This window comes from Strix uralensis, chromosome 31 (assembly GCF_047716275.1).
Source record: "Strix uralensis isolate ZFMK-TIS-50842 chromosome 31, bStrUra1, whole genome shotgun sequence".
NCBI classification, from domain to species: domain Eukaryota; kingdom Metazoa; phylum Chordata; class Aves; order Strigiformes; family Strigidae; genus Strix; species Strix uralensis.
The window spans coordinates 3,207,231-3,219,643 of NC_134002.1; the positions used below are offsets into that span (position 1 = coordinate 3,207,231).

Here is a 12,413-nt window from a genome sequence, read left to right on the forward strand (position 1 = left end):
TGGGGCAGGGACTCTGCCGCCTGCCAGGGTCAGCACTCAGCCTGCCCGGGGAGCTGCCCACGGCGCTGTGGGGAGAAGCTGTGTGGGGAAGGAGAGACCCCCGGCAGGGCAGGGTCCTTCTGCTGTGGAGAGGGTGCTGCGTGGGTCAGGGCTGCTCACAGCTCCAGATCACTCCTAGGACATTTCTGAGAACACATTATATGGGGAATGTCAAGGCAGGGATTAATCAAAATATAAGGAGCTTTCTGAATTCTGTGATTTCATTTTGATGTTTTTGTGGTATTTGGTGGGAGAAATGGAAAAGGAGTTCTCATGCTTGAGCAGTTTAGCTCAGAAGAAGTCGGAGGGACAGAACAGCTCCCCTTACCCTCCATTAACCTGCAGCCCATCCTCTTCCCTCGCAGGACTTGCTCTGTTCTCCCTGGCTACAGCAGAAATCCTGAGGGATTTGGGGACACTCCCCAAGTGAAATGGGGGGAGCTTCAAAAAGCCCAAAGCTCTCTAACAGCTTTCTGCCATCCTCGTTCCTTAGCACTGGGTGTGCAGATGCTGACAGGCCCTTTTGCATTACAAACACTCACATATAACAAAGTCTAACACCAGCTCTGGCTCCTGATCCCAGCATTTACACAAACCCACTGCTGCAGAGCAGGGCTGACTCGTGGGCAGCCTGCAGGCAGAGGCCCTGCTCTTCATGGTGCTTTAATCCAGCAGCAACTGGAGTTCCAGGAACAGAACTGAAGAAAATTTTCCTAGAAAAGGAAAAATGGGAGCGTGGGTGCAGTAGGGAGAGGGGTGTTGTGAAATGACATTGATTTCCCTCAGAAAAGTTTTTAATGAATTGTCACTGTTATTTCCTCCTCTGATAGTCCCCCATGTCCAGTGGCAGCAGATGTCCAACGGCAGCTCCATCACTGAGTTCCTCCTCCTGGCATTCGCAGACACACGGGAGCTGCAGCTCTTGCACTTCTGGCTCTTCCTGGGCATCTACCTGGCTGCCCTCCTGGTCAACGGCCTCATCATCACCGCCATCGCCTGTGACCGCCACCTGCACACCCCCATGTACTTCTTCCTCCTCAACCTCTCCCTCCTCGACCTGGGCTCCATCTCCACCACTCTGCCCAAAGCCATGGCCAATTCTCTCTGGGACAACAGGGACATCTCCTACTCAGGATGTGCTGCCCAGGCCTTTCTCTTTCTCTTCTTAGTCATAGCAGAGTTTAATCTCCTCACTGTCATGTCCTACGACCGCTACGTTGCCATCTGCAAACCCCTGCACTACGGGACCCTCCTGGGCAGCAGAGCTTGTGTCCACATGGCAGCAGCTGCCTGGGGTACTGGGTTTCTCTGGGCTGTGCTGCACACGGCCAACACATTTTCATTACCTCTCTGCAAGGGCAATGCTGTGGACCAGTTCTTCTGTGAAATCCCCCAGATCCTCAAGCTCTCCTGCTCAGACTACTATCTCAGGGAGTTTGGGCTTATCATGGTTGGTGTCTCTTTAGAATTTGGGTGTTTTGTTTTCATTGTGGTGTCCTATGTGCAGATCTTGAGGGCCGTGCTGAGGATCCCCTCTGAGCAGGGACGGCACAAAGCCTTTTCCACATGCCTCCCTCACGTGGCCGTGGTCTCCCTCTTTATCAACACTGGCATGGTTGTTTACCTGAAACCCCCATCCATCTCGCATTCATCCCTGGACCTGGTGGTGTCTTTTCTGTACTCAGTGGTGCCTCCAGCAGTGAACCCCCTCATCTACAGCATGAGGAACCAGGAGATCAAGGATGCCCTGAGGAAACTATATGAATACATATTATTATAGTATTAATAGGGTGTCCATCCTCATATAAATCCCAGGTATTTTGTAAAATCCCAATTTATCTTTTGTTCGTCTTTTTCTTTAGATTGCATTTGTTTGTTAAACTATATTTATGGTCATCAAGTATTATTCATACAACATCTTCTTAGGTTTAGAAAGAATTTTTTCTGAATTTGCCTCTCCTCCATTCCCTTAGATCTCCTCTGGAGCTGGCATCTAGCCCCAGCAGGCAGAAGGGATTCAGGAGCCAAGGGCCCAGCTGCCCCATAGAGGAGCAGACCAGTGCCCTCAGGGCTGCCCCTCACTGTCTCGGCAGGCACTGCCTCTCTGCTGCCTGTGAGGTCGGGCTGTTGCTTCCCTGGAGCCACGGCCAACGTGAGCGACAGGACGTGGCCTTTTCAGCGCTGGGCTCTCCTTTGTTCAACATTATCCTGCTGTGCCCTTGCATTTGTGTCACCACCAACCTCTTGTGTAGCTTCTGACAGTCCCCTTGTGTCCAGTGACACCCCTGTGACTGCAGGCAGGATCAGGCCATGGGAACCAAGGTGTCAGAGCTGGCCTCCATGCCAGCACCACCATCACCAAAGGGGTTCCTCAGGGCAGGGCCAGAAGGCTGGACGACTCTCCCAAAGCTGGTATCGGGAATACACTCAAGAAACTGCTCCGTCAAAAAGACATTTGCTCGTTTGAGGTTCTGGATGGTTTCACAGGGACAAGCGCAGAGACCTAGTGGGATCTGTTTAGGGGCCAAGGGCTGGACCAAGACCTCCCTTCTTGGTTGCACATGTGACAGAATTGCAGAATCACAGAAGCATCTAGGTTGGAAAAGACCTTGAAGCTCATCTAGTCCAACCATGAACCTCACCCTGACCGTTCCCAACTCCACCAGATCCCTCAGCACTGGGTCAACCCGACTCTTCAACCCCTCTAGGGATGGGGACTCCCCCCCAGCCCTGGGAAGCCCATTCCAATGCCCAACAACCCCTTCTACAAAGAAATACTTCTTAAGAGCCAGTCTGACCCTGCCCTGGCGCAGCTTGAGGCCATTCCCTCTTGTCCTGGTGATGGTTCCTTGGCTCAAGAGACTCATCCCCCCCTCTCTGCACCCTCCTTTCAGGGAGTTGCAGAGGGCAATGAGGTCTCCCCTCAGCCTCCTCTTCTCCAGACTAAACAACCCCAGTTCCCTCAGCCGCTCCCCATCAGACCTGTGCTCCAGACCCTGCACCAGCTTCGTTGCCCTTCTCTGGACACACTTGAGTCATTCAATGTCCTTTTTGGAGTGAGGGGCCCAAAACTGAACCCAGTCATCGAGGGGCAGCCTCACCAGTGTCGAGTCCAGGGGTAAGATCCCTTCCCTGTCCCTGCTGGCCACATTATTGCTGATACAAGCCAGGATGCCATTGGCCTTCTTGGTCACCTGGGCACACTGCTGGCTCATGTTCAGCCGGCTGTCAATCAACACCCCCAGGTCCCTCTCTGACTGGCAGCTCTCCAGCCACTCCTCCCCAAGCCTGTAGCACTGCTGGGGGTTGTTGTGGCCCAAGTGCAGCACCTGGCATTTGGCCTTACTGAAGCTCATACAGTTGGCCTCAGGCCATCGCTCCAGCCTGGCCAGGTCTCTCTGCAGAGCCTCCCTACGCTCGAGCAGATCAACACTCCCACCCAACCTGGTATCATCTGCAAACTGACTGAGGGTGCACTTGATCCCCTCATCTAGATCAGCAATAAAGATGTCAAACAGGAGTGGCCTCAAAACCCAGCCCTGGGGGACACCACTCGTGACTGGCTGCCAACTGGATTTAACTCCGTTCACCACCACTCTTTGGGCCCGGCCATCCAGCCAGTTTTTTACCCAGCAAAGCGTGCGATCATTTAAGCCTCGAGCAGCCAGTTTCGCCAGGAGAATGCTGTGGGAAACGGTGTCAAAGGCCTTACTATAGTCAAGGGAGACAACATCCACAGCCTTTCCCTCATCCAATAAGCAGGTCGCCCTGTCATAGAAGCAGATCAGGTTTGTCAAGCAGGACCTGCCTTTCCTAAACCCATGCTGACTGGGCCTGATCATCTGGTTGTCCCACATGTGTTGTGTGATGGTACTCAGGATGAGCTGCTCCATCAGCTTCCTGGGCACCGACGTCAAGCTGACAGGCCGTAATTTCCTGGATCATCCTTCCGACCCTTTTTATCTGTGGGTGTCACATTGGCCAATTTCCAATCTGTCGGGACCTCCCCGCTCAGCCAGGACTGCTGGGAAATGACAGAAAGCAGCTTGGCGAGCACCCCAGCCAGCTCCTTCAGCACCTCGGGTGTATCCCGTCTGGTCCCATAGACCTGTGTATGTCTATGTGATGCAGTATGTCACTGACTATCTCCTCCTGGACTGTGGGGGGGTCGTTCTCCCAGTCTCTGTCTTCTGGCTGAGGAGGCTGGATTACCACAATACAAGTGGTCTTGTTATTAAATACTGAAGCAAAGAAGGCATTAAGCACCTCAGCCTTTTCCTCACCATTTGTTACCATGTTTCCTCCTGTATCTAGCAGGGAATGGAGACTCTGCCTGGTCTTTCTTTTGCTACTGACATACTTACAGAAACATTTCTTGTTGTCCTTGATTGCTGAAGCCAGATTAATTTCTAGCTGGGCTTTAGACCTCCTGATTTCTGCCCTGCTTAGTCATTCCAGTAATCTCTGGGACTGGTCCCGCTCTGCTGTGTTGTACTTCCAGCAGATGTCTGGGAAGTTAAAGTCTCCCACAGAACAAGGGCAAGCAATGGTGAGATTTGTCCTAAGTGCCTACAGAATATTTCATCCCCCTCTCTGTCATGGTTGGGTGGCCTATAGTAGACTCCTACTACAACATCTGCCCTGTTGGTCTTCTCCCTGATTCTAACGCAAAGACACTCCACCCTGTCTTCACAACACTTGTGCTCGAAGCAATCATAACAGTCCCTAACATACAGCGCCAACCCACCACCTCTCCTTCCTCGTCTATGCCTCCTATAGACCTTGTAGCCATCAGCTGGTACACTCCAGTCATGAGAATCACCCCACCATGTTTCTGCCCATTTCTCAAGGCCCTGTCCAGCCCTGTCCTTGGCCCTTGCGCCATCCAGGGAAGATGGAAAGGGCCTCAGCAGCAGTGAATCCCCTCTGGCTGACTCTGCTTCCTACCCCACCAGCACGGCCAGTGGAGGGTGACCCCATGGCTCCAGGACACCACAGTCCCCTTGATCTGCAGAGCAGCACCGCTGGCTTGGGACCCTGCAGGAGCACAGAAGAAAGCCAGGACCAGCCAGCCAGGCCAGCTCAGACATGTGAATCTGGGGAAAGGGATGTCCATGGAGAAGATTAAGGCAGCAATTCTATGCCTGCAGGGAAGAAGCATGAGAAAGAGAAACCTCTTCCTGCAGGCACCCACTCAGGGCAGAATGCTGTGTTGCTGGACCTGACTTTTTGTGCTGGCATAGGAGGAGGGTTTCGGTGTCTGTTGCGGTCTCTGTCCACTCTGGCTTGCACAGGCTCATCTTGCAGTCGACAGTGGGTCTTCAACCTCCTCAACTGTAATTCATCCTTACAGAACTTCTAAATCACTGTCTTTCTTTGTTGTCTGGGTCTCCAGGCATCTGCTCAGCCCTCACACAGCCTGGGTGTTGGCTCACTCCTGGGCACTTCTTTCCAGGTGAGCCCTCTCCAAGTTGCAGTCCCAGGGGTGGTTCTGAGGGGAGATGCTGCTTGGTGTCAGGTCTGCTCCAGAGCAGACAGGGCTGAGCAGGGTGTCCATGAGCAGGGCCTGCCCTCCTGCCTGCTGCAGCTGGTTGGGGGGCTGGAACAGAGGTGTCCTCAGAGCCAGCACCCAGACAGGGACCTTTCCCCTGCCTCACCCCTCCCTTTTTGGACACAGGCAGGTGATGACTGATGAGGGCTGCACTCTGATACTCATGAACAAGGCGGAAGTGGATGAGGATGTGAATGCTGAGGGCAGCCGTGGCTGCAGTGACCATGGCAGAGGAAAAAGACAAACAGCCGAATGACAGCCTTGGCCTGCAGCACAGCTCATTTCACATGGTTCAGCATCTGCTTGGCAGGATCCTGGAGAGCCAAGATCCATGGAGCCCTCTTGGAACTTTGGGGACAACAACATCAAAGCCCAGCAACACCTCAGTGTGATGTTCTGTGAGGTAAACAGGCCCTAGCTGGAGGCTGGTGAGGATGGACAGAGATCTTCTAGCTGAAGTGTTCACACACCAGAACGCATTGCACAGGGGTGGGAGAGGGAGCAGGTTGTCTAGGAGCTAGATGCAGACATGGCATTGGGGTACAGGGGTGGAGGCAGGACAGTGAAAGCTCAGATGGGGCTGAAATCAGATAAAGGCTGAGGAACTCATTGTTTTCCCTTCCTCTTCTCCTGGTAAGATCTGCCCCCAGACCTCCCTGGTCCTTGAGTCTCTGACTAACATCTCTGCAGGCAGGGCTGCACCCATGGCAGAGGAGGGTGTGCCTGGGGAGCACTTGCACCACTTGGCCACACACAGGTCCACGGGACCAGAGGGGATGTGCCCAAGGGTGCTGGGAGAGCTGCCTGGGGTCATTGCAAGGCTGCTCCTGGTCACCTTTGAAATGTCAGGGCAAACGGTGGGAAATGGCAGACACTGCACCCATTTTCAAGCAGGGCAACAAGGAGCATCCATGGAACTAAAGGCTGGTCAGTCACATCTCAGTCCCCAAGAAGGTGATGGAGCAAATTCCTTTCAGTAATTCCTTTGCCCACATCCATCAGCTGTTGCTCTCTGAGATGCCCTGGGGTAGCTGAAGTACCCGCAGGGTGCTTGGAAGGGTGACACAGGACCTATGGGAACCCTTCTGGAGCATTCCCTGGTCACCAGGAAAAGGATCTCCAGACACTCAGTGGAGACAACTCCTTTGTCTCTATTGACTGGGAGGGGAAGTCTAGACAACTTGATTTGACATAGACATCTGCAGGGAGGTGTCTGATGTTGGGGGAGACCAGTGTCTTCCCTTTCTTCACCTACAAAGGAGTCACTCTTCATTTACCCTGGAGGGAATAAAAAGGGACTGTTCATGGATGATGCAGAGACCCCTTTGAGCAGACACTGTAACACAGATGTGTTGAGACAAGTGTAAATTTGGCCACGCAAACCCAGGGTGTTTCGCTGCAGGTGGTCACCCAGCTTCCCAGTATCAGGGGAGAGAGCCTGCCACCTTAGTGGTGAATCTCTTTGTGCAAGGGGTGAGGAGTGGCAAGGATGCTGCTGGGTGGGGAGAGGCTTTATTGTGCTGGGATCTCTTCAAGACATAGAAATATCTGTCTTTTATGCTGCAGGTCTGAGTATGATAGTAATGTTTAGAAAATGTTAATAAAAATGAAACAATTAAGAGATAAGGGAAGATGAATACCCAAAACATCTTGAACACAGTTTCCAGCTTTTTTACGTTCTTTGTGCTCATTTCCTCCTAGTTTAGTTTTGACTTGTTTTGATATACCAGTCTTTGGGGGATTTCATGAACATTTTTTTAATTACGATTTTAAAGACAAAAACAATTCCAGAACCAGGGTGCGATGTAGCTACAGGGACAAAGATGCCCTAAATCACAGGGAAAGAGATGCCTGGTGGCAGTGCAGGTGTCCTGGGCCCCTCTGTCTGGCCTCTACCAGCAGCTCCCGAGGGGCTCTGGTCTCCTGCAGGAGACCTCCTGGCCTGGGTGACAGCGGCCAGTGCCAGGGAAATACGTCAGATACACTGAAGCGTCTGCAAGGGGCACTCAATGTCCATGGTCAGACAGCTGAGCTCTGCCTGGAAAGGGGAAGAACTGCCTGAGACTTCTGTAAAACACCTGAGCACCTTTTCATCAGCTGAGGTGATTGAAAACTTTGAATAAAGTGATGATGTTTTTCCACCATGACCACATGGGAATTTCTAGGAAGTGTATGAACTGAAACTGAAGCTCTGAGCTTCAGGGAGTCAGAAGCGTGCCCTTGTCTCTCAGCAGTCTAATTCTCTCTTCAGCCACCTCCTTCACTGTGTTCATGTCTCTCATTTCCCATGGATCTGTCTGAAACATTGCTAGTGAGGTTCTCCCCTGGGGATGGTGAACCTCAGTGGAGGCAGCTTCCCCTTAGCACACAGCTGAGCAGTGGCGGTTGTTGTTTGTTAAACTCTCCCATGTTTTCCTTCTGTTTGTTTGCAATGAAGAGAAATTCTGCTGTGCCCGTGTGCAGCCAGGTCTCTGAGGGAAGCCAGTGGGAGCTGGTGCAGAGGAGCTGTAACCTCCAGCTGCAGCTGGGCTGGAGAAGTCTGATGTCAGGAGAAGTGCTGCAAGTGCCAGGGGGCCGATGGGAGAAATGGCCCGTCTGGGGAGGTGAGGAATCAGGTTGTGTATGGAGTGTCTGACCTCCAGGAGGAGCTGGTCCTACCCCTCCTGACAGCAGGAGGAGACCCCCTGCATCAACATCAATTAGAGAATGCTGCCATCACTGCTGCTGTAAACTGAAAAAGTAATACAGGGTACTTAATAGAAAAAAATACTTCTGTTTTAAATGCTCAGTGAAAAATGCCCCTTTACGTACACTCCAGAGACCTCTCCAATTAGTTACCGAAGTCTTGAAGACTGAAGAAAATAATTGGAAGAGACATGGCTTTTTGCATTTTCATGAGCCCCATGGTGTCTTTGGTGCTGAGACCATGAGCCTCAGACACTGAGAGGAGCCTGAACCGACGGCTGAAGAAGTGAAGGTCAGAAGCAACACCTACAGTTCCCAGGAGTGTTACTGGGTCCCACTGAGGGCCATCCCCAACAAAGCCTCCCCAGGGGCTGGTTAGAGCAGGAGGGTGAAGGCAGGAATGAGAGGTAGCAAACCCAATGTAAAGGTGGTTCTGATGCTCAGTCTGCCTTCATGTGTTGAAGCCAAAGGGCCAAAGCCTGACCTGCAGCCCCTGGGAAGGGAGATCGTGTCCCTCCCACATTGCCCAGGGCTCTTCCTGGGGCAGTGTCATGTGGCAATGTGGGTGCCAAGGGCAGGACTAGGGTATGGCACTGATGGGTCTGTCCTAGTTGGGGCAAAGGGGCCATGAGGTCTTGGTGCATTAAGGTTTAAGCTTGTCCTGGTAGGCCTTAGCTGCAGAGGCAATAACTATAGGCAAAGGGGGAAAGACCTTGACCCTGTTGGGGGCTCTCAGCTATGCCAGAGCCTTCAGCTGTCTCTATCACAGGCTGTGCTCAGCATCCCACACCTGCAGCTCTTTCCCTGCAGGCTCTCAACATCATCCTTTCTTCCCCACCTTGCTCTCACCTCAGCATTTCACTGCCCTTCCTGATATGGAATAGAAAATAATAGACTATTTGACTTGGAAGGGACCTACAACAAGCGTCTAGTCCAACTACCTGACCAGTTTGGGACTGACCAAGTTAAAGCTGTTATTAAGGGCATTGTCCAAATGCCTCTCAAACACTGACCAGCTAGGGGTAGTGTCCACCTCTCTAGGAAGCCTGTTCCAGTGATTGTCCACCTTCTTGGTAAAACAAATGCTTCCTCATGTCCAGTCTAAACCTCCCCTGCCAAAGCTGTGAACTGTTCCCACACGTCCTATCACTGGAGCCCAGGGAGAAGAGAGCAGCACCTCCCACTCCATTTCCCCTCCTCAGGAAGCTGCAGAGAACGACGGGGTTGAATGTCAGATTCCTCAAAACTAGACAAACCCAGAGTCCTCGGCTGTTCCCCATGTGACATTCCTTGCAGCCCTGTCACCAGCTTTGCTACCCTCCTCTGGGTGCATTCAAGAACCTTCACATCCTTCTTCAGTTGTGGGGCCCAGCACTGCACACAGCACTCAAGGTGAGGCCGCACCAACACTGAATATCTCTCCATCCTCCCTGGCTCTTCCTTGAAACACAAAGCTATGGGATGGTCCAGACTCCCTCTGGGTGACTTGTTGCTCCACAACACTGCCCTTGGGGTGAGAATTCTCTGACTTCTTGACCATTCTCAGCCTACCAAGATTATTTTCATTCCGTTATGTCTTTCTCATGTTGTTTTCCACCACAAAGAAAAGTTCCATCACCTCTGAAAACACCCTTCAAGCACTCTCAGGCTAATGCTTTACTACCTGGAACCTCCCTGCCATTGGCCCAAAGATGTCCATGTCCCTCCGCCTCTACACACAGGTCACGTGCTTGAGGCTCCATACCCCATCTTTGCAGACGTCCCCTTAGCACTCTCCACCTCCTCCCAACTCCTACAAAATAGGAGCTGCACAGAGGGACACATCTGTGTGTGTGGAGCCACACCAGTGCTGAGTTGAAGGGGAAGCCAACTCAGGTTTTCTGGGTTGCCACATTCTTCCTAATGCAACCTCCTGGGCAGCTGGCCTTGTTCCTGTGGAGCATGCACCACCGGCTCGTGTGCCGTCCCTCCTAGTGTCCAGGCCCTTCCCTTAGGGTCACTGCTCAGCTGAGCAAGTACTCGCTGGCCCTGATGCACGGTGTTATTCTTCCTCCCAGTTCAGGACTGGCCACGTCTCCTTGGAAACATCAAGAGGTTTCTGTTGTACAAATCCCTGAGTTTCTCAAGGTCCCCCTGGACTAGAAGCTCCACTTGTTCAGCTGTTAATGTCTGTGTGCTGATGGCTCACCCTGACTGAGGTGTGTCTCACACAGTAACAGCAGAAGGACTCTCAGGGTACTGCAGGAAATAAAAGGAGGTACTAGATCAATTTCTGGCCCAGAGAAGACTTACTGCGACAGCCATCTCTAAAACACCAAAGGAGGGTTCAAAGCAAGGAAACTCATATCCAATAGAGTAAGGGCAAATAAGGGTTGATGTGCTCAGCCGTGTTAGTGGCCTATATGTATACAAAAACAGAATTTTAGAAAATATGGATCCCTCCAGGAGCTGGTCTTAGACCCTCCATTTACCCAGGAGCTGGATACGTTTTCCTGCCCTCTCCTGACTCAGACACTAAAGGAAGCATACAAAAAGTGAAAGCAACAGTACATAACCTGACACAAATAACCAAACATTGTCCAAGCATGCAGGGATGAGGTTAGAGAAGCTAAAGCCCAAATGGAATTGAATCTGGCGAGGGATGTCAATGACAACAAGAAGGTCTTCATGAAATACAAAAGTGTGACAAAAGGAAAATGATGGAAAATGTGGGCCCATGGCTCAATGAGACAGGGGACCTGCTTACTCACACATGGAAAAGGTTGAGTTACTGAATGCCTCCTTTGCCTCGGTCTTTAGTAGCAAGATTGGCCTTGAGGAATCCCAGGACCCTGAGAGCAAGGGAAAATACAAGAGCAAGGAAGACGTAAAGTTGAGGGAACACTGGCCTGATGGGTCAAGGAACACTGACGTGATGGTGAAGCGGCCAAACTGGCTATGGACTGGTGATACAGAAGTCCTTGGGCCCTGATGGGATGCAGCAATGAGTGCAGAGGGAGCTGGCAGATGTCATTTCAAGGAAAACCTCGATGATCTCTGATTATGCATTGTGACTGGGAGAACAGCCTGGAGACTAGAGGAAAGCAAATGTCACTCCTTTCTTATAAAAGGGCAAGAAGGAGGAACTAAGGACCAAAAGGCCAGTCTGCCTCCCCTTGACTGCTGAGAAGGTGATGGCATTTTAAAGAGAAGAAAATAATCAGGAGTAGTCAGCATGACTACATGCTTACCAACTTGATAAACTGCTCCCATGAAGTGGTGGCCTGGCAGATGAAGGGAGAGCAGTCAGTATTGTCTGCCTGGACTTCAGGAAGCTTTCAACACTCTCTGCCACAGGAACCTCACCGAGAACCTGTCGATGTATGGGCAGGATGAGCAGACTAGGTGGTGGGTGGAAAAGGGGCTGAATGGCAGGACCCAGAGGGTCGTGATCAGCTGGGCAAAGTCGAGCTGGAGGCCAGCAGAGAGTGGTGTGCCCCAGGAATCCATACTGGGTGCAGTCCTGTTTAACATTTTCCTTAATGAGGTAGAAGATGGGGCAGAGGAGGGATTGATACACCAGAGCATTGTGCTGCCATCCAGAGGGACCTCGACGGGCTGGAGAAATGGGACAAGAGGAACCTCATGAAGCTCAGCAAGGGGAAGCGCAAAGTCCTGCCCCTGGGGAAGAACAGCCCCATGCACCAGTATATGCTGGGGGCAGCCAAATGGAAAGCAGCTTGGTCAGAAAGGCCCTGGGGGTCCTGGTGGACACCAGGTTGAACCGAAGCCAGTAATGTGCCCTTGGGGCAAATAGGGTGAATGGCATCCTCGGCTGCCGTGGACTAAACATTGCCAGCAGGCACAGAGAGGTGATTGGTCCCTCTTATGCAACACTGGTGAGGCCACACCTGGAGTCTGGAGTCCAGTGTTGGACTTACCAGTACAAGAGAGACATGGACATACACAAGGGTGATGAAGGGACTGGAGCACCTCACATGTAAGGAAAGGCTGAGAGAGCTGGGACTGTTTAGGCCAGAGAAGAGAAGGCTCAGGGGGGACTTTCTTATAGTCTAGAAACCCCTGAAGGGAGGGTGAGCAGAGGTGGAGCCAGGCTCTTTTCAGTGGTGCTCAGTGACAGGACCAGAGGCAGTGGGCA

At 52.0% G+C, this 12,413-nt stretch overlaps 1 protein-coding gene across 1 annotated transcript; it reads left to right on the top strand.

Moving 5' to 3' along the window:
* Positions 1-892: 892 nt before the first annotated feature.
* Positions 893-1,819, top strand: LOC141936087 (olfactory receptor 14A16-like). Its single transcript, XM_074852812.1, has one exon. The coding sequence runs from the start codon at positions 893-895 to the stop codon at positions 1,817-1,819; it is 927 nt and encodes a 308-aa protein (XP_074708913.1).
* Positions 1,820-12,413: the final 10,594 nt, after the last annotated feature.

Bases quoted from the DNA above. Each gene is read 5' to 3' on its own strand.
- LOC141936087 (XM_074852812.1), top strand. From the start codon at position 893: ATGTCCAACGGCAGCTCCATCACTGAGTTCCTCCTCCTGGCATTCGCA.